At 41.3% G+C, this 26800-nt stretch overlaps 2 protein-coding genes across 5 annotated transcripts; one reads left to right on the top strand and one right to left on the bottom strand.

Moving 5' to 3' along the window:
* Positions 1-397: 397 nt before the first annotated feature.
* Positions 398-10457, top strand: slc16a7 (solute carrier family 16 member 7). The gene is made up of 6 exons (XM_081387280.1): positions 398-614; positions 6891-7000; positions 7246-7482; positions 7796-7939; positions 9129-9965; positions 10036-10457. The coding sequence occupies exons 3-6, from the start codon at positions 7266-7268 to the stop codon at positions 10266-10268; spliced, it is 1431 nt and encodes a 476-aa protein (XP_081243406.1). The 5' UTR covers positions 398-614; positions 6891-7000; positions 7246-7265; the 3' UTR covers positions 10269-10457.
* A 194-nt stretch (positions 10458-10651) lies between these two features.
* Positions 10652-20645, bottom strand: LOC308703619 (SRSF protein kinase 3). Of its 4 annotated transcripts, none has more exons than XM_081387283.1 (13): positions 20333-20423; positions 19070-19198; positions 18746-18849; positions 18480-18588; positions 17328-17415; positions 17173-17260; positions 14877-14983; positions 14645-14813; positions 14465-14538; positions 14192-14299; positions 12873-12942; positions 12696-12788; positions 11229-12565 (listed from the first exon to the last, which is right to left on the bottom strand). In XM_081387283.1, exons 3-13 carry the CDS (start codon positions 18834-18836, stop codon positions 12381-12383), a joined length of 1182 nt encoding a protein of 393 aa, XP_081243409.1. In that variant the 5' UTR covers positions 18837-18849; positions 19070-19198; positions 20333-20423; the 3' UTR covers positions 11229-12380. The 4 variants fall into 4 exon arrangements, with proteins under 4 accessions (XP_081243407.1, XP_081243409.1, XP_081243410.1 ...); XM_081387284.1 differs by having other exon boundaries at positions 14501-14538; XM_081387281.1 differs by lacking the exon at positions 19070-19198 and having other exon boundaries at positions 10652-12565; positions 20333-20645.
* Positions 20646-26800: the final 6155 nt, after the last annotated feature.

The following is a 26800-nucleotide window of genomic DNA, read 5'->3' as shown; positions in this document are numbered from 1 at the left end:
ACTATATTAACTATTAAAAAATGTGTTTGTGTATCTACACAGAAACCATCAAACGCAACGCAAGATTAGTTTTGAATGATGTGCCTAATGTAGAGAACTGTCATGTTAAGCGTTTTGCAAAAAAATTGTTTTACAATTGGAAACTAAGTGGCGATGGCGCCAGCCGTCGATTCCCGAACACTTTAGTAACGTCAATGGTTTGTGTTTTTATGTTAATGTCTTTGTTTTCGTGCTTGGTTGTTGAGGGAACTCTTTTGGACATTCAAGCTTCAATTAAATTTGTGGCACGCCAAAACAATCACCGGTGGCCATAGTTTCACCTTTCCCAAGCACCTGATGTCCATATACCGCTAGAGTTATCTCACCTTTTATAAAGAAGAGCCACAAAACAAAACACGAGACGGAGGGTTACCGTCGAGGAACGCGCGCGCGTGTCAGCGGCACTTCTGAATGTGGGGGCAGTGGGAAACAAAACGTTTATACTTCGCGATTTTATTGTTTCGCAAGATTTGGATTTTCTGATTTGAACTGAGACTCGGTGTTTTCTGTCTTAACTGATGCCCCCCGCAATCTCCAATGTTTTAAATAGGCTTACTCCGGATCCACTGGTTGAGGTGAGGTGAGGTGGGGCACTGGCACTGGCCACTCTTTAATCCTCTATGGGACATCTATGGGTCATTTATAAATGACGCTAAGAAAATTGCATTTAAAGTATATTAATATGTCCAACCAATAATAATAATAATAATAATAATAGTAGTAGTAAGTTTAGTAATATATGACATCCCCTTAAAGAGATAGTTCACCCAAAAAATTAATTTCTGTCATCATTTACTCACCCCCAAGTTGTTCCAAACCTGTAGAGTTTCTCTCTTCTGTTGAACACAAAAGAAGATATTTTGCAGAAGGTTTGTAATCAAACAGCTGACGGCACCCATTGACTTTAATAGTAAGAAAAACATATATAGGCCTAGGCCTACCATGGAAGTCAATGGGTGCCGTCAGCTGTTTGATTACAAACGTTCTGCAAAATATCTTCTTTTGTGTTCAACAGAAGAGAGAAACTCTACAGGTTTGGAACGGTGAGTAATTGGGTGAACTATCTCTTTCAGGCAATAAAATGTTTTTGCTATGTTTGCTTTTTTTGGCAGCAAGGAAGTGAAGTGACATTAGCACATTAGGTCACATGCTGTCATTTAAGAAAGATAATATATATAAAGAAAATATATATAAATTCCATTTAAAAAAAATGTAATTGTACATCTAAATGTGCTTTCTAAAGTTTTAGGTCATTTTTAATGCACATTTTGTAAAAACAATACCTTAAAGGCCAAAAAATGGCATGCATAAATGACAAAGTCCTTTAAGGATATATATATATATATTTTTTTTCTGTGTAGCTGCACTATTGTTCATTACCTGCAAGGCAGTATAATAGTCTTTTTGCCCGCTTTTTAAGACCTGAAGAAATAAAAATAAATACTGTACATTAGGGGTGTGCAATTTTGACAAAAAAAAATTGTTGATAGCAATAATTAGATGCTATTTTACTGAGTTTGTTTCTGTGCTGGTACAATGGCTGGTTTAGGCCTGTTGTGGACAGCTGACTCACAAAGACATATTCATATTATTCATATTCTATGGTGGTGGTCAGTTTACAACAGTGACAGAGTTTTTATTTTTTTATTAAGGGTCAATATTTGCCACCTTAAATTAACTTCCATGGGAATTTTTAACTATAAGGGCATTTTTTAAAACTTATTAGATGTATTCATCACCTTTTATGTCAAATTCTAACATTCAAATTAAATTCAATAAGAATATTAACACGATATAGGGCTATTACCAATCAAATTAAATCATCAACAAAATCCATCTTCGCAGTGCAGTGGTGGCACAGAAGCAGCATCAGACGTGGCATTAATATATTTACACTGCATTTACAATTGCATGAATGATGCTAAATATGAAATGATTTTTAATTTTACCTTTTAAAAGGTACTTTAAATATGAAACTAAAACCGCCAGTAGGTGGCAGCAAGTCACTGTCTTAATGAGCGAATCATTCATTCAACCGATTCGTTCAAACGGCTGATTCATTCAAGAAAGAAACAAGTGACCACATAGACATAATATACATAGACGCCCTATTGGCCGCTGGATCGTACGTCAACGGCGCCGCCATACTGCGGAGGGCAACTTTCCCATACCTCTCATAACGAGAATTGAGAAAAATGCCTATTTCTTGTGCTGCTTGGGGCTTTACAAATCGCCACACAATTGAAAACAGGTCTCAGGGAATTACCTTTCTCAAGCAAAACTGAAAAAAAATTATTTTCAGAGGAGAAAGGCCACGAAATTTAAAAATACTACTGTTATTGTGTCACGAAATGTAGTTTTAAGAGTTTTTCAGTCGACAATGTAGTTGTTTAAAGCTCAAATCTGTGGTTTATTTATAAAGATAGCGCCTTTTTAAAAATGTTATCTGACGGTTTCGGAGTTGTGAGATCCAGCGATCCCCGCGGGCGCTCAGCGCTCATGTACCCCGCCGAGAACAGCCTTGCCTCGGCTATAGTGCCTGTCGTACACCGCTTCTGAGTTCTGACGTTAGTCGCTGTCAGTCTAGTGAGAATAATTCGTCTTGTGTTTATCTAAAGGGCGATCTTTGGTTTCATTAATCTATAATTTGTTCCTTGGCAGATTGTTTTGGCTGAGGGCAAAGTGAAGTTTCATAACTTAATATATTTAGGCTATTATAACAGTGTAGCCTGCTGTATGTTTGACTGGATCGTTTACTTTATTTCTTGATTTGTATAGCTTCTTATACCTTTTAAAAACTGAAATTTAACAAAAAGAGACAGGGTTGCGTCATTTTTTATTTGATATAGCCTATGTAATAATATTTTAAAATGTATAAATTTACATTATTTATTATTGTTATTATAATAATATACCACTTACAATTATCAATCTATTATAGTTATGCTGTCAAATTATTTTACTATTCATAGTAACTATTTAACCTATTATTTTTTATTGTCTATATTCTGTAATTGATATTTCATATTCTACTGCTATTATTAAAGTATACATAAACTATATGCTATTATCAATATATTATTATTATTATTATTATTATTATTATATTAGTACTTATGATATTATATAATTATACTTTTCATTACTATTTTATTTACTGTATACTGTTTGTTTATTTTATTGACTAAACTATTTACTATTAGCCTACCTCTCACTTTATCTTATATTTACTATTTGCATTGCACTGTAGTTGTACCATATCATATTACCATAAAGGATCCATCAGTTATCTTTGTTATTGCTAAAATCGGGTCAATGACAGAATATGCTTTTCCCACAATAAGAAAACTTTATTTAATTTAATGTGAAAATTAAATTATATCTCAGTATGGGGGTGTTCACAATTCTTATCCAAGAATGAAAAGCTAAATACATGACAAGCCAGAGCTTTGGCCATTCCTTATTAAAAAAAAAATAATAATATATAAGTCTAACTATCGAGAGTTTAACTAACTACAGATGGAACTTTTTTTGTACACCACATACAAACCACTGAAATCGGTTGATAAATGTAATTTTTTTTGTTTTTTATACAGAAAAACCGCAGCTCAGCAGTTTACTTGCATTTGATTACAGCGCAGTCTTGCCCTCCACAAAATGGCGGACGCGTTGACGTATCGCAGCAACGTTCCAAAGCGGCCAATAGGGCGTCTATGTATATTATGTCTATGAGTGACCATCTTTATTGGATAGGTCACTGAATCATTGATTGTCTGTTGCTTGGAGACTCGTTCTGATGTGGTTTCATTTTGAAATTTTCGTTGGCGAAATAAAGGAAAAACAAACAATATTGACAAACAATACTGTGTCTAAAATGTAGCCTAACTCACAATGTTAACTTATTTTTCATTTAACTCTTGTATAAAATAAATACCACAATAGTGCTGATATTTGGGGGAAATGGCACTTTTGCTCGTGTGAAATTGTAATATAACTATAATATGATCATGTAAATATAAGGGGAAAAAACTCATCGGGGCAAAAATGCTCTGGTATTTTGACTTTTAAGGCCATATTTCTGCACGTGTACATAACGCAGTGAAATAAAGCGTGAGTGACGAACTCGACGTCAGGTCGCACATTATTAAAACAAACAACAATCATTAGACGATACATATGGCACATCCCTACGCACATAAAGCATGTAGGCTACTTACAATTGAACATTTACCCATTTTCTTCTCCTTCTCTCTTTCTTTCGCGTGCAGGAGAGGATAGGCTATGCTGTCGTAAATGCCGCCAAATGCGAGAATAGCGAATTGTCACGTGAAAAAGCAAATCCACTTATAATACAAATAATTGTAAAATTAAATAAAAAATAAATGTACGCTAATTATATAGGCCTAGTTTTATTTTGGTAAAGGATTTAGATATGTCTAAGTCAAAGTGTCATCTGAAGACCTCTCATAAAATAAGACGTTTTAAAAAAAAATCTCTCTCTCTTTCTTAGCGTTATTCCCGAATCCGTGTATCATGCGTTCAGTCTTTTTTTTTCTGATTTAATATTGAACGTAGAAAAATGCATAAACAGTTCCTTTTTCGTTTTTTCATTATTTCAAAAAAAAAAAAAAAGAACCAGGGATCTTCTTGCTGAGAAGGCACACTGACACCGTGACCGTGCCACACTTTTTAAGCCGGAACCCTGTATAGCTACTCACAGCCATGGTCACACTTTTGACCTAGACTCAGGCTGCATCCGAAAACGTAAAAATGCTGCCTATTATATAATATAAATATAAATATATATATATATATATATATATTATATATAAAATGCCGCATTCCAAACCCAAACCGTTTGGCTGCCTCAGAAGTCTGTGTGAAAAAAGTCAGTTTCGTGAGGTGCCTTCATGCGCAAATGCGGCCTGCAAAGTCATTGCCTGATAGGGCAGCAAGGCAACCAAATCAGCTGCCTAAGTTTTCGGATGCAGCCTTGGTTTTATCGATTGTCTATTAGTAATGTGGCTAAAGAGGACAATTATATATCCAGTGGGCTGGGCCAAACATACGATGATGTAGATGATCTGATCTGTTTCTGCAGAGGCAGTCTTTCTCGCACTATTACGTCATAATATGACAGAGCTGGTTTCAGTGAAAGCTGTTTTTGGCCTAACAAGTCCATTTTGAGTTCTGAAATCTACAGGATTTTTTTATAGTACAATGACCTCTTAAGACCGGGATACACCATCGGGCCGACGTAGTTTTTTCGGCGTGTTCCACACCATTGGCTCTAGTTGGACGCTGTTGGGTTTTTTGGGCCGATTCAGCATGTCGGGCTGTCGGTGAGAGAGAGAACTCTGATTGGCTGTTCAAGCCCAGACAGCAACATAGTGTAGGCCCAGATCCGGGCCACATCTGGTACATGTGGACTCCACGCGTACTAGATATGGACCGGATCTGGGCCGACACTATATTGTTGTCTGGGAAGTGGGGATTCATATTAAAAACGGTAAGAACGCGCTGCTTGTGCAGTTTGTGTATCTGCAGCGTCGGTTTCCCATTTCGAATGAGGAATATAGACGAATATATCTGCAGAAATAGATCGTTTTCTCATTCACACGCAGGCGCAGAACTATGCATGCTACATGCTAGCTGAAAGTCGGCTGTAGTTCTCTCGGTGTGTTCAAGTGCAGATTTTTACCCCCGATGCAGGCGACAACACAGTTGACTTTCATCAGCGCTAGTTCTTTGGCGTTGGTTTGGGGTGTCCCTACCTTTACATATCAAAAGATCAAGGAATTTTATTTTATTGACTTGTTTTTAAATGTGCTATATAATTAAATTTAAGTTGAAATATCGAAAATAAGTTTTCTAAAGAATGCGAAAAACTGACGGCATAAAGTCCTCTGATGACTAGTAGTGCGCGTTCGATGGTCACTTTACTATCCCATGAGGCCACGGGAGGGGATTTATGAATGGAAGTGAACCAACAGGTCACGTGGCAATAACAATATGGCAGATCATGTAGTATGTCCAGATTTCATTCGTACTACCCATATTCATTCTATATGAAACTTGCTCACAAAGTAAATTCAAATGTAGTTACCTACTCAGTATGTGATTTTGGATGCACCATTTGTCTGAAGATTAGCTGTATGAGTGAATGGTTTCACTGAGTGGACCTCAAGTGCCACTTTCACCCCCGGTTTCACAGACAAGGCTTAAGCTAGTCCCAGACTTAAATGTATGTTTGAGCTGGTTTAACCTTAAGTAACTTGCTCGACATATCTTAAAATATGTCAGTGCCATTGTTTGGTCTCAAGGTGCACACCAGTAATTCTAAGACACGTTTATAAAAGCTATTTGGTTTATTGTTTATAAAGCAGACAGGGCTTTATTCTAAGCCCTGTCTGTGAAACCAGGCCTTAGTGTCTAAAAAAAAAAAAAAAAAACTGTAATATTAATATAAATATAAAAAAACTAAAAGATTTTCAAAAAAATTACAAAAAAATAAATTAAAATACCAAACTGAACATTTAAAAATAAAAGCATGTTCAAAATATTAATAAATAGCCTATTATAATAGTATATAAAAATGCTAAAAACAATACTGTTCTGCAAGTCCTACTAATTTGATAATTCATTATTCTTTATTTTTATTTTTTTAGTTTAATTTAACTTTTAATTGCTTGTATGTATCTGTGTGTAAGTGTACATATAACTTGCGACTTAATTTAATATTTTATTAACCTATAACCATGCCAATATAGCAAACAGGAATTCTGAGTTGCTCTTTGGTCAGATTTCAGAAATATAATCACACCATCAATCTCTCTCTCTCTTTAAAAAAGGGGCAAGGCATTTCACGTGGTATGGAGAACCACAAGAAAGAGAACTGATAAGAAAATAAAAAAAGCAGGACATGTTGAACATCGCCATCTGGAAGCTCATGGAGAGAGAGGTAAGGTCACTAATTTTGTGTCGCAGACATTTATCTCCTCCTAGAATTTTTCTATTATTTTTTTAGTTAGTGGAAATGTAGCTATCAATAAATAAATCAAGTGCATTGGGAATTAAATGTGTACAAAGACTTATCAGTCAACAGGAAAGTTCTTGCATGATTTCTGTATTTAATTCAGAGCAATGTTCTGTTCTTTTAATGAATTCATTTAATACTAATGAAATGTTTATATGGTTTTTTTTTAGAGAGGAATTAAAAAGAAAACATGCCCCCATCAGCTAGCACAAACCTGGGCTATACCCCTCCCGATGGCGGCTGGGGGTGGGCCGTGGTGTTGGGATCCTTCATCTCCATCGGCTTCTCTTACGCCTTCCCCAAGTCTCTCACCATCTACTTCAAAGAAATCCAGGAGTATTTCTCCATCTCCTACAGTGAGATAGCCTGGGTCTCCTCCATCATGCTGGCTACCATGTATGCAGGAGGTTAGAAAGCATATTACTCAACTTTGCATAATGATTTGATGACACAATGATGTGCGTGTGAGCATTTTCATGACATTGCTTGGCATTCCATACTCCCACAAACAGAGCAGAACAGTTCAATGTGTGCTAAAAGTAACCAAATAACCCAAATCAAAGATTACTTTGTCTCCATGCTTGCACAATAAGCCAGAGCTGTGCTCCATTTTTTAATCTTATTTTGTATAACAAATTTAGAGGTCAAGGTTTTAGTATTACTTTTGGGTTCATGACACCTAATATGAGCATTGCATCATCTTTTTCTCTCACCTTGCAGGACCTGTGAGCAGCATTTTGGTCAACCGCTATGGTAGCCGCCCAGTGGTGATTGTTGGTGGGCTAATGGTTGGGTTTGCTATGGTAACGGCGTCTTTTGGCACTACCATTTTGCATTTGTATTTATGCGTGGGAGTCATTGGAGGTACATATTTTAATGTTAATCACAGCAGTAGCCTTAGAAATTAGGACATAGAGGACCACAACACATATAGACATAGTTTATAGATTGTAACTCTGTTCCCTTCTTGTGACATTGTTCTTCTGCTAGTAAAAAGCATGCTTCATTCTGATTGGTCAGTGTCAGTGCACTGGGGTTCCTCCCCTGCATGTGAATGATCAAAGATTACAAACTCAAGGTCAAAGCTGTCTGTTTAAATGAATATTCTGGGTTATATTCAAGCACTAAATAGAAGCTCTGACTTTTTAATTCACTACAATTCAGAAAAAAACATGCCATTCCTTGTTATTTTGACATGGAGAAACTGAAACCTGACCTGAGACCCAACAACAGCAATGTCTGATTTGTGAGCGAATCATTCTTAGGAATCAACTGTACTCAACTGGTTTACGAATCACATTCTATTATTCATTTGTGAATTCGACTATTCGGATTTGCAGCAGTTATAAACTCACTGTTTCAATGATTCATTCAAAGTGAGTCTCAAGTTAACGAATCACTGAATTTGTCTGACTCAAAATGAGCCAAAAACCAGGTGTAATATGATTCTCATAGCTGCTGACTCCTAATGATGATAATTCATAATAATGTTAGATTGGACATTCAAATTCAAAGGTTTGTGGTCGGGACGATATTTTTAATGTTTTTAAAAGAAGTCTCTAATGCACACCAAGGCTGCATTTATTTGATTGTAAAGACAGTAATATTGTGAACTTTTTTTCAGGATCACTTCAGTGTCACATGATCCTTCAGAAATCATTCTAATTTGATGCTCAAGAAACATTTCTGATTATTATCGATGTTGAAAACACTTGTGCTGCTTAATGTTTTTGTGGAAACCATGATGTATTTATTTTTTAGGATTCTTTGATGAATAGAAAGTTTAGAAGTTCAGCATATACAGTATTTTAAATCTTTTGTAACATTGTATATGTCTTTACTGCCACTTTTTATCAATTTAATGCAGCCTTGCTATATAAAACTATATATTTTTTGAGCATTATGCAGTATGTAAAATTTACTTTTGATACTTAAATTCAGAAGTAAATACTTTTACTCAAGTACTTTTATTGGAGTAATATGTCATCAGGGTATGTACTTAGTTAAATGTTAACTCATTGAGCAATGCACATAAAATGCTTTTGTTTTATAGGCTTTGGCTTAGCTTTTAACCTGCAACCATCTCTTACGATAATTGGCAAATACTTCCTTGTGAAAAGGCCATTAGCAAATGGCTTGGCAATGGCGGGGAGCCCAGTCTTCCTGTCCACCCTGGCTCCCCTCAACCAGTTTCTTTTTGACCATTTTGGATGGCGAGGAAGCTTCCTCATCCTCGGAGGAGTGGTGCTCAACTGCTGCGTAGCTGGAGCCCTTATGCGGCCCATCAAGATAAAAATAAAACCGGCAGTGAGCCAAACCTCTGAAGAAAATGACAGAGGGGATCTGGACGTCACCCCTCAGACAGCTGGGCAGGACAAGTCCAAGCAGTCAGGCTGTGCCGCAAAGGTCAACCAGTTTATTGATGTAACCCTCTTCAAGCACAGAGGCTTCCTCATCTATCTGGTGGGAAATGTGCTCATGTTTTTTGGCTTTTTTGCCCCAGTGGTCTTCCTGGCACCATATGCCAAGCATCAGGGGATAGACGAATACTCAGCAGCATTCCTGCTCTCCATATTTGCTCTAGTGGACATGTTCGCACGTCCAGGAACGGGTCTGGTCGCCAACACCAGATGGATCAGGCCCAAAATCCAGTATTTCTTCAGCTTCGCTGTGATATATAATGGCCTGTGCCATATGATGTGTCCGCTCTTACCAGGTTACACAGGCTTGGTGGTGTACGCTGTGCTTTTTGGCCTGGCTTTTGGCATGGTGTGTGCTCTTCTTTTCGAGGTACTCATGGATTTGGTGGGAGCACAGCGGTTCTCCAGTGCGGTTGGGCTCGCTACCATTATAGAGTGTGGGCCTGTCCTGCTGGGACCACCAATCTCTGGTAAGTCCTCACTGTTATATATCTCTGTGTTAAATTGTTCAGGAAGTCTATTAACAGGTTTCCTCTTCAGGTTTACTGGTTGACATCTTCATGGACTATAAATACATGTACTTTGCTTGTGGTGTGATGATGCTGGCCGGAGGTGTCTTCCTCTTCATCATGAACTATTACAACTACAGATGGTTGGAAGAGGAAAAGAAACAGAGAAAGGTAGAAGAGCTGCAGATTGGCTCAGCTAAAGAGCTTGCTGCCATGGAGGAGGTCAAACTCAGCACAGAAGAGGAAGCATCTATCGCCTGCTAAATGTCGCAATCAAGCATTCCTCAAAGTTGCATTTTTTATAAACTAGTTTTTCTTAGCATTTTAGATGTTTAGATGTCTAGTTTTTTTCTATATTATTACTTCAATAAATTATAAAACAGGTAGGGCTGTGCCTAAGCCTGTTTCTGCTCATATATTGTGTTATTGCATAGCTCAAGTGTTAATTTAGTATTATTTATATAGATATAGTATTTATAAATTTTTTATTAACTTTTGTATTTTAAGTTCTAATTTAAATTTTAGTTGAAATCTTTTGTGTACTTTTTGTGTCAGATGTCCTACCTGTCTGTCAACATATGTATTTCCATACCTCCGCGCACATCATCAGCGCGTTTCATGCTATGCAGTGTTAGACAGACGTGTGTAGAAATTATGTATTGTTTTATTTTGACAACAAAACAATAAGCTTATGCTGCGTTCATGGCATGTCGTAATTACCATAATTACGAGATGGCAACCCGTGACGTTCTACCCGGAGCTGTTTGCGTCTTCAGACTCGGATTTATGCAGTTCTATGTCAACACTATCAATTACAAAATTAATATGCAGCAGTCAGGTAGCAGTGCTGTGCACTTTCAAGTTGTTTATGTTCATTGTTATTATAATGTTATGTGCTTTGAGACATGAGGTAGTTTAACACCATCTCATGACGCTTTTGTTTGCTCCCTGCTGTATGCCTTCATGTGTTTTGAAGGAGGGTGGGATCTTATGCTTTCAAAACTAGCTCGCTATTGCTAGCCTCTCTGAAAATTACCTTCCCCTATCTTTAAAGCCCGTCCCCAGAGCCCGTCTACGGAGAGCCTTGGCACTTCCTATTAGCCCCATTGTATAGATGGTTGGTTGCAGTTCCATTAGAATTCCACTGGAGGTGATCGCGGGCGAGTGCAGACTGAATGGGAGTCTATGGGGCTAGACGGCTAAATGTGTCTCTTTCACCCGATTGCCGTTGAGAAATCTCAGATTTTATTGTAGATTTTGCAAGTTCAACATGGGTTATAGGTCGAAAGTTGAATAATCGAGTACTTATTTCTTTTCGATTTCTTACAGGTTGAGTTGTTGTTGCCCATAACACGCTAGCATTCTGCTAATGACGTCAGCATTCTGACGTCATTGACATTTTAAAAGACTTTTTAAACCAAATAAGTGACTTCTTATAGAGAAAAATCTAACACCCAGCAATGTGTAATTTCTTTGCATCTCCTTTCGAATACAACATTCAAATTACTAGACAAAAAAATAAATTGGGGGGAGTTTTTTATTTTTTTAAAAAACTCTAAAGTTTTTTAAAAAAATAAATTGATTGACCACCATTCAACCCGAAATAAGTAATATAACTATTCCAATGACTCCGAAGCTGTTCAGTTAAGGTAAAAAAAGTTACTTAGTTCACCTTTAACAATTACAACTCTGAAACTCAAGACCTTAATTTTAGTCTGAAAATATGGAGATGGACAAACAGATGATTGTACAATAACAGACATTCACCTTGACAAATTTACATAGTTAAATGTCCAATAAAAAAATTATTTATCTATGGCATCAAACACATTTTTTTTACATGTTGATTACCAAAACAAGTGGCTTGTTTAGCATCTCTAAAGTCAGAACACACCACTTACATCTCAGTGCACCAATATTATTTAAGAAACCGAACTGATCAGTTATGGTCATCGTGGTTTTTAGTCTGTGATATATGCACAGAAGCACTACAGGGCTTATTTAAGAGTGGAATGTATGTACCAAACATTTAAACATATTTCACAGATTTAAAAGCATTTGCTATGCTGTTCACGTATGTTACAGAACCAGCCATCATTATTTAAAGAGAGAGTTCACACAAAAATTAACGTTCTGTCATCATTTACTTTGTGTTTCACAGAGGAAAGAAAGTCATACAGATTTGGAACAACATAAGAATGAATAAATGATGACTGAATTAATATTTTTGGGTGAACTATTCATTTAAGCCCTATTTGGAAAAATTAAAGCATGACCTTTTCATTCACCATGAACAAAACATGCATGGACATGGACAGGAAATCTTATGGAGACCTAGTGCACAATACAATTTCAAGTACAAGAAGCCAGAAAGGCTCACAGTTTTAGCCAGGGATGTTTGAGACACTGAGTTGCTGTGGCCCTCCGCTCTGGCAGGAAGTCCAACATTTGCAAAAGGAAATCAGAGAAAAGCGCCGCTTCTCTGAGGAGAAGGTGATATTTCTCCACCAGCACTTCATACAGCCCCCATGGACGGAGGACAGCAATTCGCCGCAGGTCACCTATGCAACGACGAACATAAGTATACAGTTTGTTAATAAAGATACAAATCACTCTTGCATTAAATTGATTCATTTAACCAGTTGCCACACCAAGATAAATTGCGAAAGACGAATCTAGTGTTCTACTCACCCTTGCGGTTGAAAAACTCAGAGGAATATTTCCCAGATAGAGCAACTGACAATGGGATTTTACCCAGGAGCTCAATAATATGAGCCAGGTGGTCTAAAAATAATAGAAACCATCAACACCACAAATCTGGTACACTTTTCTAATAAAAATATTGAGGGTGGCTTTTAAATGGTTTACCTTCCTCTAAGGAGAAATTCTGCCCTCCTTTGGGTTCAAATAAGGAATCAGCGGTAACAAGCTCGAATGCCTGGTGCAAAATAATATTGATAAAAATAAATGATTCATAATATAAAACCACATGGAATCAGACTTTTTTAAATTCTGATTCAGGCCACTTCCATATGTGATACTGAGGCCCTGTCCCAATGGCACTCTAAACACTTGCGTTCTTCCTACGAGTCCGCACTTTAGTGACGCAACGCCTCTTTGTCTGTTGGGTAGAAGTCTGCTGCAGAGCTAGCTCAGCAAAATTGTGCATATCAACCGCAAAGGGAGCGCCTGCGAGCACCCTGGGACACCCTACGGTCTTGTGGACTTAATGGACACACGCATGCGGCAGCCATTGCAAGTCCACAAGACCGAAAGTGCGTAAGAAGTGTGCCATTTGGGACAGGGCCTATATCCAGTAGAGATCATATGTTTTGCAATGTGACCACAGTCTGAGCAGTCATGAATTCATGCGACTTTTACGTCACTCTAGATCAACATTCATCACAATTCTGCACTGATGGGAGTCACTCCAAACATTTTACATACCGATAGTTGTTTGGTTACTCAGTGAATATGGAAGTCGCAGCACAGTTATGCCGCCTTCACGTGTTATCGGAATGTTTCCTACTTCCCACTTTTAAAGTCATGGTTATGAGCTCGTCGCATTCTAGTGCTTTGCTGGCGGAAAGAACAATCATGGAGGACACCAGGTTTATTCTTGCCTATTTATTGCGAAAATCTTATTAAAGCCAAAATTATATTTAGCGTCCCATTCATTGACAACCAGACATTCATTGCGCTATCTAGAATGTCAGTTTGCTGACAATTCTGGAATTTCGGTCAAATATAGGCTATTTTCGTTGTGTATGAAAGATACAATATGCTTCAAATGTTTATTCATATATATAAATATGCACTCCTTTAATGACAAGACAAGGTGATTGAGCTGTTGTGGAAAAATCTAATAAAGAATTGCAGTAACAGAGGTAATCGTTCTCCCCTCTGCCATGTTGGCCCACCCATCTCGAGAACTTGGGTATCAAAATTATCCCTGAGCTTCCCAGTGGTAAATACGACTTGGAATGGCGTTTATGTCCAATTTTTAACTAGTAAACTCATATTTACGATAATTCCGATAGCACGTGAAGGCAACATTATTCTGATAGCATGAATGTGTAATAATGTAAAAAAATCAAAGAATTGAGCACCAAGGCTTTCAGTGTGACCGTGGCCAAATCTTCTTCTAGAAGGCTCTATTTCGTTAAACACTCCAGCTGTAGACTCACCAAGCAGGCCACACTCCAGATGTCAGCTGGAGGTCCATATTCAGAGCCTAGAAGAACCTCCAGAGAGCGATACTGTCTGGTCTGGATCTCTTGACAGAAGTGTTTGTACTATAACAACAAGAAAAGAGGTTAGGAAATCTAATCAGATTTAAACATCAAGTGATTTGCTCTAATTCATTGATTCAGTGAATCAAGAATGTCCTTTCACAAGACCAGGCTGCATATTCTTTAGCTTTAGAAAATCATTATATGCATTCACTGAATGTGTCGCACCACCCAACATGAGCTGCCGAGGTCTGCAATCTTCACCGTTATTTTATCCAAGTTTCCAGGTTTTCCAGCTGCTCCTACACGGAAGAAGTAGATGATGTCAGCCTTCTCTCTAAATCCATGTGGTTTAACATAAATGCTACGTTTGATTTACTTTACATTTATGTTTACTGATATTCTTACCAGGATCCTGGAGTATTGTGGTTTTAATAGATGAAGTGTGCATTTGTAGTGCGCCCCCTGGAGGATGAGATGGGGACTGCGGTGTGAGACACAGCAGTATGTTCTCAGGCTTGATGTCTGTGTGTATGATCTTACAGTGGCGGTGAAGATACTCCAGACCTTCAAGCACCTGCGACAGATACAGTGTTTAGGTCTTATGCTATTTAAAATTTAAATATAAATAGTGTCTCACCTGAGTGATGATGTGTCTGACACAGGTGAGAGAGAGACCTGGACTACCAAAACACATCTGCCAACAGCGCAAGTCCGGCCCCAGCAGCTCCAACACCAAACAAATATCTACATAGTGGTCAAGAACCAACTAACTGTGTTGATGTATTATATAAAGACGAAGTAGACACCCCAACTTTTCCACAGTACATAATTTATACAGCCCTTCTTCTGGTTGTTGAATTTGATTGGGTGAGTGGTGTTCCAAGAGTGCTCATAAGGCTATGCAACTTTTCACTGTATTGTTCCACATGCAGTCGCATTTTCTCTGCAAATTTCCCCGGCCGAAACCCCATCATTTCAACAGGAATATGTGTGATCGGGAGTTTTATTTGAGGGCGAAAAGTTCCCCATGTATATTTCGCTCATGTTCATGTTTGTCACAAGAATTCGCCACATTGACCAACATTAATCTGCTTGGTTTGAAAGTGACTTTTGTGTGAGATGTGCTTCATACATTGCTACACTATTGACAATGTACCTTTTTTGCCCTTGAAATTTAGCTGAAATGTCACGAGTGTGACCGAACCTATATGTTAGTGCATGTTAGAGATTTTTAGTGACACTTTCAGGTACACCAATACGCCAGTAAATGGCGACAAGATTTAATGTTTCAATGAGTCATTTGAATCAGTCAATCAACCGATTTGTTCAAACACACTGATTCATTTACGAATGAAACAACACTGTGTTGCTCGGAGAAGCCCAGTGGTTTCCTTGAAGTTGATATTTACAAAGTGTCAAAACTGTTTCTAAACTGTTCAGTCTGATCATAAAGGGACATTAATATTACAGTCCGTAGGAAAATGTGATGAATAGCATTTAATGTCCAGTGTTTATTTTCAGAACATTCAGAGAACATTTAAAAGTGACGTTCTCATAATGTTTGCAAAATCATCAACTGAAATGTTCCGTTAAAGTTTGCATAACCACCAAAAAAAAACATTCCTCTAGGACCTTCAAATTCAGGTCGATAATAGATCTCGAGGGGTCCTTTCGTACCAAAACAGCCCAGAATCCATAGACAGCTGGGCAGCAGAGGTATTGGCCAAAATCTGTGCTGGCCTCGTTCAGACAGGCTGCGAGCCTCAGAGGGGGTGGAAGTCAGTTCCCAGCAAACACAGAACGTTGGCACAACGTAGCCAACCTTCTAACAACGTTTTAACAACATGGCCAAAAGGTTGCTATAACTACGTTGTGTGGTGAAGTTGTTACAGCGTTGTCACAATGTTGACATTAAACCATCGTTCAGGGCCATTGCTTAAGGTTGTGCCTAGGGTGTCTTTACAACCACTGGACTACATAATGTACTCGTCACTGCCCTGAAGCGGGAAAATCAGCCTTTTAAATTCCAACTACCTGTTGTTGGGCTCATTGTGTTCTCATTCATCATCGAGCAAGGATACGTGAGTATTGCGTTTAGCCTAACAGTTACCTCAGCTATCAAACACAACCTACAGCTTTAATTTCTAATGTGATTAATGAAGCATCGCTCGCACTGTTTAGTTTTTCGTTTGATTTTTCCGCTATTTAGTCTCATTCGTTTCTTTGCTCCTCTGGATTTGTGGATATGTTTCCCCGGTGACACCTGCTCGGCTACTGTCTGCCATACAGACCCGGTTTTGTTCATTAAATGTTCTGATCTGCCTTTGCTTTTCATGTTTTATTTATTATACTTAAAATAAATGTGTATTCGTTTATTTCTTTTCTTTTCTTTTTTTTCACAAATGTATGACTTTTGGAAGTGCAATTTGATTATATGCAATTTTAATAAAGTTGAATTAACGAAACCTTCTGTCATTTTTACTCTTTAAAGTGTAGGCTACACTTGCAGGTGTTGATAGCCCCATTAAATGATAAAAAGTACATAATTATCTAACAAAATACACCATATAAATATATTGTCAGAACGTCGTCTCTCAGTTGCTGAATGTCGCGCAACAACGTTGCTACAGCCCTGTCACGTCTTACAATTCTACGTTGTTACAATGTTGCGAGCACGTATACAGCGACGTTGCCATAGCAGAAATGCAACGTGCCAGAGACGTTGCCACAACGTAAATGTGTTTGCTGGGTTTTGGACCTTTTTCCGAGTCAGAATAGAACCGAAACTTTAATCGGTTATAACTTCGTTCATTTTGAACATACAGAGAACATTCAGAAGTAATGTTTCATAACTTAGAACGTTATCAAAAAGTTCTTAGAACATTTTTTGTTAGATGGTATGGTTTCACATACATGATTTTAAGAAAGGATACGGATCCCGTTCACACCTGCTATCTTAAACTCATCCAGTAATTGCACTATATGTCTTTTATGAGGGTTACGGGCGGTGGGACCACTGGCCTGTAGAGAGGGAACACAGTGAAATAGAAACAGACAACCAGAGAGAGAAAGAGCGAGAGACACTCACACATCGCAGTAATGTCAGTTCATCCTGGCCAGCCTGAGTAAATCCAGGTCCGCTCTTTAACACCTTCACTGCCACATGCCTGCCTGACCTGCAAAACCATGAACATGAACACTTAAGGGGCCCTATTTTAACGATTTAAAACGCAAGTATCAAGCGCAAAACGCAAGTAACTTTGTGGGCGGGTCTTGGGCGCTGTTGCTATTATACTGGCGGGATAAATGACTCTTGCGCCCGACGCAAATCTAAAATGGGTTGGTCTGAAGTAGCTTCATTATTCATAGGTGTGGTTTGGGCGTAACGTGAAATAAACCAATCAGAGCGTCATCTCACATTCCCTTTAAGAGTAGGCGCGCTTGTTCTATAGCGGATTCCTATTATAACGGCGGATTTGCCAGACACGTGCCAGCAGCGGTTCACAGCCGAGGATACCGACGTCATCGTCAGGGACGTTTGGAAATGGAGAAACACACCCAAATTAACTTCGGTTAAACAGGCGTATGATAATTTGGGTTAATGTGTAAGCTAGATGTATGCTTTTATAATAATCTATCTATCTATCTATCTATCTATCTATCTATCTATCTATCTATCTATCTATCTATCTATCTATCTATCTATCTATCTATCTATCTATCTATCTATCTATCTATCTATCTATCTATCTATCTATCTATCGTAATAATGTATGATTTGCAAAAATGAGAACTGCTGCTTCTGTGTAGATGAGAGAATCAAAGTGTATGCGTTGTGCACACGCTACATTGATTATGGCCAAGCATGCGCCCTTAAAATTGCATATGAATAACATGTACACCGCGCCACTGACTTTAAACTAGGTTTTTTCGGTCAATGGCGGAATTGTTTTCTAAACCTGCAAAATAGCATGAAGGAACGTTTGCGCCGGAACACGCCTCCTCTTTGTGCTGAACCGCCCCGGGAAACGCAAGTGTATTTCTTAGTTAAACGACGTGCGTCTGTGGAGGGAAAAGTCCGCTGTGCGCGGGTGCAAAATAGGAATGATACATGTGTCGCTGTACAAAGTCAATTGCACTGGGTGCTAGATAGGGCCCAAGGACTTTTACATATAAACACTTATACGCCTTAGTACACGGAAATGCATAGATATGTGGTGCAAACACAAAGTTTCAGTACCTGAGGTCAATGCAGAGCCACACAGTAGAGAAATAACCCCAACCCAGCTTTGACAGAACCTTGTATCTCTTATTAAACACATCTCCCACCTCGACCGGGTGATACCCACCTATAGAGAGACGTCAATGAACTGTTATCATTACTGCTAATTATGTCAAAAAAAATAATAAAAAAATTATATATATATATATATATATATATATATATATATATATATATATATATATATATATATATATATATAAAATTAAAATAAAATAAAATACCGTAGCAGTAATCTTTTGGATCTTCATGCTCCTCTGTGTAATCCGGTTCAAGATGTTCGTAATTTCTTACTTTTTTCAGTTTATAGTCCATAACTACATGAGACCTGCATTAGAACCCAAAAACACATATATTATCATCTTAAAGTTACATCTGACTATTCATACATGCATAATCACATATGATGCCAAAAGAAGAAGTGAGAGTCATTAATCTTTGCAAATGTGTTTGAAAATATAGTTTCCTGTGAGTATAAATAACTTAGTGTTGCTGATGTAATGGAGCATAATACAAAATACTAAATCTGTGGTGTATTCTTAGACAACCATAAACGTCCAGTATAGCTCTTCTATCCTGACACATTTGGCTCACGAAGGGTCAGATAAGCCAGCACCGCATTTAGATCTCAACACCCGCTGCTGGGGGAGTTTACAGCCGGATCTCTGAACCGTGACCTGAAAAAATATCATGCCACTTTCTGTCTGTCACTCATGTCACACAAGATTTCCGAGGGCAACGTGAGGGACACATTCCCACAGTAAAACAAACTGTTCAATTATATCTTGACTGATAGTGAAAGAAACTTTACTGACACATGCAAAGAAGCACCATGGTAATATCACTGCATGAATATGGTACTACTACAGTACTTTTTCCCCATTCAAAATATTAAGTCCATAAAAATATTTTACAAGTTTGTACAACAGATGGTGCACTCAAGTGTAGACTACAAAAAAAAAACATTTAATTTCAAATGGTATATTTATTGCTCCATATTTTATTTAGAACTTCTGATTTTAAGCAGAATAAATAATGCAACCAGCCTGATAGCAGAACTCTAAGCTCTAAACTAATTTTTATAATATAATTTAATATATAGGCCTTTTTATTTTTTTATAACATATAGTATATTGTTTTTTATATAAGATAATATTTATTACATAATTATAGATTATTTACAAAATATTTGCAAAATATGCATTTATCACATACAACAACAGTCCTAATATAATTATTGTGATGTATGTGTTTAGGGGACAGCAGCATAATTTACCTAAATTATAGAAATATTGTTATTAATCTAAATATGTTACTATGTCAAGTTCTTAAAACGGAACTAAAAAAAAAAAAAGTAAATTAGGTGGATGTTCTCAAATGATCAAAGGTCGTACATGATTTGTAGTTTGAGAATTAATGCTAAAGACCAAATAAGATCGAAACCATAGATAAGATAATGTGAAACTCTCAGCTAATATAAAGCACATACTATATAAAAAAACTACATAACTCTCATCTAAATATAAAGCAGACATTTTCGTTATATAAGGATACATTTCTGCCAGCACCAATTGGCCAGTACACTATCCATGTCCTAAAGACCAGGCTTCACAGTCCTACAATTCCAGGCGAACTCTCTCATTTATTTTCTTATTTTTTTATAAGAATTGAAGGAGATTTACTTTATACCACAGGCCACAGAGTGAATCTCTGATCCAAAAACAATAACCCAACAGCAGCAGCTCAGATTTGAAATATTTTTCTGAATGCCTTTACACTGAAATATATCCAGAAGCATGCTGAGTACTCACGATTTGCTGCCGATCACATTGGTTGTGTTTGTTTGCATGATTTCATCAGAGGTCTGAAGCTGCTCATAGATGCTCCTCTGGCTTTACCCTCCACAAGTTACAACCCTCTCATTTTCTACACCTACACTCCCCCCACCCCTCTCTCTCTCAGAGTTGAGATATATTCTTAGGAGACAGGTGTCTGTGCTGCTCATTTTAACTATAGCATAAGCAAAACAAACTTTTTCATCATCCAACTAAAATAAGCTGCACAAAGTTGGAGCAGTCTGGAGCACAAGTTGCTGTGGTTTCTGTGCATTGTCTTTCATGTAGTGCTGAAAATACCCACCAGTCAGCTGGAGAACACAGAGAGAGAGAGAGACAGTAGCTGTTTGCGGTTAATATGAGCCTGTTAACACTTACCACTGACATGACAAGTAGCCTAGTGTAAAAATAAGGTTCACGTCCACCTGATCCTCAATGGTCTTGTCCACTGTTCCACACCCTATGTTCTCGTCCTCTGGTTTACGTTTCGTGGCCTAGCCCACTACGGTCCTCAGCTCCACGGTCCTCAGCTCCACGGTCCTCTGCTCCACGGTCCTCTGCTCAACGGTCCTCTTATCCACGGTCCTCTGCTCAACGGTCCTCTGCTCCACGGTCCTCTGCTCAACGGTCCTCTGCTCCACGGTCCTCTGCTCAACGGTCCTCTGCTCTACGGTCCTCTGCTCAACGGTCCTCTGCTCCATAGTCCTCTTATCCACGGTCCTCTGCTTCACGGTCCTCTGCTCCACGGTCCTCTGCTCCACGGTCCTCTACTCCACGGTCCTCTGCTCCACGGTCCTCTGCTCAACGGTCCTCTGCTCCACAGTCCTCTTATCCACGGTCCTCTGCTCAACGGTCCTCTGCTCCACAGTCCTCTGCTCCACAGTCCTCTGCTCAACGGTCCTCTGCTCCACAGTCCTCTGCTCCACGGTCCTCTGCTCCACAGTCCTCTGCTCCACAGTCCTCTGCTCCACAGTCCTCTGCTCCACGGTCCTCTGCTCAACGGTCCTCTGCTCCACAGTCCTCTTATCCACGGTCCTCTGCTCAACGGTCCTCTACTCCACGGTCCTCTTATCCACGGTCCTCTTATCCACGGTCCTCTGCTTCACGGTCCTCTGCTCCACGGTCCTCTGCTCAACGGTCCTCTGCTCAACGGTCCTCTGCTCCACAGTCCTCTTATCCACGGTCCTCTGCTCCACGGTCCTCTGCTCAACGGTCCTCTGCTCCACAGCCCTCTTATCCACGGTCCTCTGCTTAACGGTCCTCTGCTCCACGGTCCTCTTATCCACGGTCCTCTGCTCAACGGTCCTCTGCTCCACAGTCCTCTTATCCACGGTCCTCTGCTCAACGGTCCTCTTATCCACGGTCCTCTGCTCAACGGTCCTCTGCTCCACGGTCCTCTGCTCAACGGTCCTCTGCTCCACGGTCCTCTGCTCCACGGTCCTCTGCTCCACGGTCCTCTGCTCCACAGTCCTCTTATCCACGGTCCTCTGCTCCACAGTCCTCTGCTCCACAGTCCTCTGCTCCACGGTCCTCTGCTCAACGGTCCTCTGCTCCACAGTCCTCTTATCCACGGTCCTCTGCTCCACAGTCCTCTGCTCCACAGTCCTCTGCTCCACGGTCCTCTTATCCACGGTCCTCTGCTCAACGGTCCTCTGCTCCACAGTCCTCTTATCCACGGTCCTCTGCTCAACGGTCCTCTACTCCACGGTCCTCTGCTCCACGGTCCTCTGCTCCACAGTCCTCTGCTCCACGGCCCTCTGCTCCACGGTCCTCTGCTCCACGGCCCTCTGCTCCACGGCCCTCTGCTCCACGGTCCTCTGCTCCACGGCCCTCTGCTCCACGGTCCTCTGCTCCACAGTCCTCTTATCCACAGTCCTCTGCTCCACGGTCCTCTTATCCACGGTCCTCTGCTCAACGGTCCTCTGCTCCACAGTCCTCTTAGCCACGGTCCTCTGCTCAACGGTCCTCTACTCCACGGTCCTCTTATCCACGGTCCTCTGCTCCACGGTCCTCTGCTCCACAGTCCTCTGCTCCACGGCCCTCTGCTCCACGGTCCTCTGCTCCACGGCCCTCTGCTCCACGGCCCTCTGCTCCACGGCCCTCTGCTCCACGGTCCTCTGCTCCACGGTCCTCTGCTCCACGGCCCTCTGCTCCACGGTCCTCTGCTCCACGGTCCTCTGCTCCACGGTCCTCTGCTCCACAGTCCTCTGCTCCACGGCCCTCTGCTCCACGGTCCTCTGCTCCACGGTCCTCTGCTCCACGGCCCTCTGCTCCACGGTCCTCTGCTCCACGGTCCTCTGCTCCACGGTCATCTGCTCCACAGTCCTCTGCTCCACGGCCCTCTGCTCCACGGTCCTCTGCTCCACGGTCCTCTGCTCAACGGCCCTCTGCTCTACGGTCCTCTGCTCCACGGCCCTCTGCTCCACGGTCCTCTGCTCCACAGTCCTCTTATCCACGGTCCTCTGCTTCACGGTCCTCTGCTCCACGGCCCTCTGCTCCACGGTCCTCTGCTCCACGGCCCTCTGCTCCACGGTCCTCTGCTCCACGGCCCTCTGCTCCACGGTCCTCTGCTCCACGGTCCTCTGCTCAACGGTCCTCTGCTCCACAGTCCTCTTATCCACGGTCCTCTGCTCCACGGTCCTCTGCTCCACAGTCCTCTGCTCCACGGCCCTCTGCTCCACGGTCCTCTGCTCCACGGCCCTCTGCTCCACGGCCCTCTGCTCCACGGCCCTCTGCTCCACGGTCCTCTGCTCCACGGTCCTCTGCTCCACGGCCCTCTGCTCCACGGTCCTCTGCTCCACGGTCCTCTGCTCCACGGTCCTCTGCTCCACAGTCCTCTGCTCCACGGCCCTCTGCTCCACGGTCCTCTGCTCCACGGTCCTCTGCTCCACGGCCCTCTGCTCCACGGTCCTCTGCTCCACGGTCCTCTGCTCCACGGTCATCTGCTCCACAGTCCTCTGCTCCACGGCCCTCTGCTCCACGGTCCTCTGCTCCACGGTCCTCTGCTCAACGGCCCTCTGCTCTACGGTCCTCTGCTCCACGGCCCTCTGCTCCACGGTCCTCTGCTCCACAGTCCTCTTATCCACGGTCCTCTGCTTCACGGTCCTCTGCTCCACGGCCCTCTGCTCCACGGTCCTCTGCTCCACGGCCCTCTGCTCCACGGTCCTCTGCTCCACGGCCCTCTGCTCCACGGTCCTCTGCTCCACGGTCCTCTGCTCAACGGTCCTCTGCTCCACAGTCCTCTTATCCACGGTCCTCTGCTTAACGGTCCTCTGCTCCACAGTCCTCTTATCCACGGTCCTCTGCTTAACGGTCCTCTGCTCCACAGTCCTCTTATCCACGGTCCTCTGCTCAATGGTCCTCTGCTCCACAGTCCTCTGCTCCACGGTCCTCTGCTCAACGGTCCTCTGCTCCACAGTCCTCTTATCCACGGTCCTCTGCTTAACGGTCCTCTGCTCCACAGTCCTCTTATCCACGGTCCTCTGCTTAACGGTCCTCTTATCCACGGTCCTCTTATCCACGGTCCTCTGCTCAACGGTCCTCTGCTCCACAGTCCTCTTATCCACGGTCCTCTGCTTAACGGTCCTCTGCTCCACAGTCCTCTTATCCACGGCCCTCTGCTCAATGGTCCTCTGCTCCACAGTCCTCTGCTTAACGGTCCTCTGCTCCACGGTCCTCTTATCCACGGTCCTCTGCTTCACGGTCCTCTGCTCCACGGCCCTCTGCTCCACAGTCCTCTGCTCCACGGCCCTCTGCTCCACGGCCCTCTGCTCCACGGCCCTCTGCTCCACGGTCCTCTGCTCCACGGCCCTCTGCTCCACGGTCCTCTGCTCCACGGCCCTCTGCTCAACGGTCCTCTGCTCCACGGCCCTCTGCTCCACGGTCCTCTGCTCAACGGTCCTCTGCTCCACGGTCCTCTTATCCACGGTCCTCTGCTCCACAGTCCTCTTATCCACGGTCCTCTGCTCAATGGTCCTCTGCTCCACAGTCCTCTGCTTAACGGTCCTCTGCTCCACGGTCCTCTTATCCACGGTCCTCTGCTCAACGGTCCTCTGCTCCACGGTCCTCTGCTTAACGGTCCTCTGCTCCACAGTCCTCTTATCCACGGTCCTCTGCTTCATGGTCCTCTGCTCCACGGCCCTTTGCTCCACGGTCCTCTGCTCCACGGCCCTCTGCTCCACGGTCCTCTGCTCCACGGCCCTCTGCTCCACGGTCCTCTGCTCCACGGCCATCTGCTCCACGGTCCTCTGCTCCACGGCCCTCTGCTCCACGGTCCTCTTATCCACGGTCCTCTGCTCCACGGTCCTCTGCTCCACAGTCCTCTTATCCACGGTCCTCTGCTCCACGGTCCTCTGCTCCACGGTCCTCTGCTCCACGGCCCTCTGCTCCACGGTCCTCTGCTCCACAGTCCTCAGCTCCGCAGTCCTCTGCCACGGTCCAGGTCCATCTCTGCTCAGCAGTCCTGGTCCACCACCATGTCATGCTTCAGGCCCGCTTCCACTCCATGGTCTAGGTCCGCCATTATGCCATGATCCAAGCCCACTTCCTCTTCATGGGCCTGGCCCTCCATCCCGCTCCCTGGGCCTCCTCCACTCCACCACCCTCCTGGACTTTTCGTGTTTCAGTTTATTAGGTGTGTTCTACTTGAAGTGGTTGCTACTCAAACGAATCGGTGTATGACATCAAAGTACTGCGAGAGCGATTACAGACCAGACGGCTCCATATACTTTCGAATCGCTTGTGGTACTTTGATGTCATACATCAATCTTTTCATGTGACTATCAGTTCTGTCTTCTCATTGGTTCATTGTGTTGATTACTTTCAGGTGTCTAATTATGTCATTAGTCCTTGTGTGTAAAGCCCTCATGTTTCCATTGTCTCATGCCTAGCACATGGGTTCAACTCAGTGGACTATCGTTACAAACAAAATTCAGGTCTGTATTTTGGCATTAAGTGACATTTAATGCCGTTCAAGTCCAACCCTACTTTTTTTTCTGTTAAATACCCTGTTTCATTTGGAAATGCACCCCATTATGGAAGCAAAATGTGTTGTGAATACTGTTTTATGTTAATTTGAATTGCAGTCTAAGTCAGCCTTATTAAATGCATTTACAGAAGCTACTACACTCTTTCAATCTGATGATTAATAAACCCTGATGATGAATAAAATACATCTCTAGAGCTTTAATGAATGGAGGTCATCCTTGTCTACATGGATTCTCTTCCTCCTTTCCTCAAGTATTCTCCCCTGGGCTTTGTACTCTAAATGGGACATGCCTCAAAATGGCATCATGGGTCATTAATAGATCCTGCTATTCTCATAATGCCAACTGCCAAACTGATAATGCAGTTTGACTGTAACAAATCAAAAGCAATTATGTGGTGGAGAAAGCAGCTGAGGCATTTCTCACAGGGCACATGATAAATGAATGAGGAGTTCATTAGCAATGAGGAGGGTTCAATAGGCCTTGAGAAGCTTTGAGTGAATGAGCTTATATGGGCTCGAGTTGAGGGTGTTTATCTTCCATTAAAGGTGTATTGAGCTTTACCTTGGCCTCAATAACATCAGCTGTTGATGCTTTGCTTCTGTTCTCGGCTAAAATTTTAACCAGCAAACCATTGTACTTAGAGTAATGTGTCTACAAATGTCTTTAAACTCAATTTATAAAATGAAAGGTTCTGACTCTAAAATAGCTGTAAAACAGCCATTAAACATTGACTTCTATATTAATCCACCAAGCTGCTTCACTGATTAACAAGCTTAGTTAAAAGGCTAATGATCTATAGTCCTTTCAGCTAACAGGGAACCATCTGGCAAGGTTCTCTCAAAGTTATTAAAAAACATTCTTAAAATAACATTAAAAGAATAGTTTTTTAATAATGTTCTCAAAACGTTAGCACAAAAACCTTTTCTTACACATCGTTCATGAAACTTTTTTTTTTCCTGAAATGTTTTAGTACGTCTTACATTTAAATATTATCACTTCAGAGAACACTCAAAAGTAACGTTCCAATAATATTTGCGGAATGATAAAATGGAATGTTTCTTTAATGTTTGCATATATGATATATCCAAGAATGTTTTTATATATTTTTAAAAGACGTGAAGAAAGTGAAGAAAAAAAATTAAGAAAAAATGGGAACTTAATGTTCCCATTATTTCCTGTTGCCTTTGGCTTGCTCAGTTGGGATATTTGGGGATATTTAATTTAATTAATCAATCAACGATACTATTGATCAGCATTACCAAACGTGGACGTTCCACTAGAAACAAACATTGATGTATTGTTTTAATTTATTACTGTGAAGCTGCTTTGATACAACCTATGTTGTGAAAAGCGCTATATAAATAAACTTGACTTGACTTGACTTAATGGGAACATTAGTAAAACATTCCAAAAACATATTTCCGTTAGCTGGGTTGTCAAAAGAATCAAGTTTTTG

Source organism: Scardinius erythrophthalmus, assembly GCF_964197995.2.
Source record: "Scardinius erythrophthalmus genome assembly, chromosome: 15".
Lineage (NCBI taxonomy): Eukaryota > Metazoa > Chordata > Actinopteri > Cypriniformes > Leuciscidae > Scardinius > Scardinius erythrophthalmus.
This window is presented reverse-complemented; position numbering and strand designations above follow the sequence as displayed.

What these genes read in the sequence shown, in the direction of transcription:
- slc16a7 (XM_081387280.1), top strand. Translation starts at nt 7,266, where the DNA reads ATGCCCCCATCAGCTAGCACAAACCTGGGCTATACCCCTCCCGATGGC. An exon ending in GGCTACCATGTATGCAGGAG is followed by an intron (nt 7,483 to 7,795) that starts GTTAGAAAGCAT and finishes CTCACCTTGCAG; the next exon opens with GACCTGTGAGCAGCATTTTG. An exon ending in GCTGGGACCACCAATCTCTG is followed by an intron (nt 9,966 to 10,035) that starts GTAAGTCCTCAC and finishes TTTCCTCTTCAG; the next exon opens with GTTTACTGGTTGACATCTTC.
- LOC308703619 (XM_081387281.1), bottom strand. Translation starts at nt 20,370, where the DNA reads ATGCAAACAAACACAACCAATGTGATCGGCAGCAAATC. An exon ending in AATGTGATCGGCAGCAAATC is followed by an intron (nt 18,850 to 20,332) that starts GTGAGTACTCAG and finishes GTTCTAATGCAG; the next exon opens with GTCTCATGTAGTTATGGACT. An exon ending in TGGCTCTGCATTGACCTCAG is followed by an intron (nt 17,416 to 18,479) that starts GTACTGAAACTT and finishes ATGGTTTTGCAG; the next exon opens with GTCAGGCAGGCATGTGGCAG.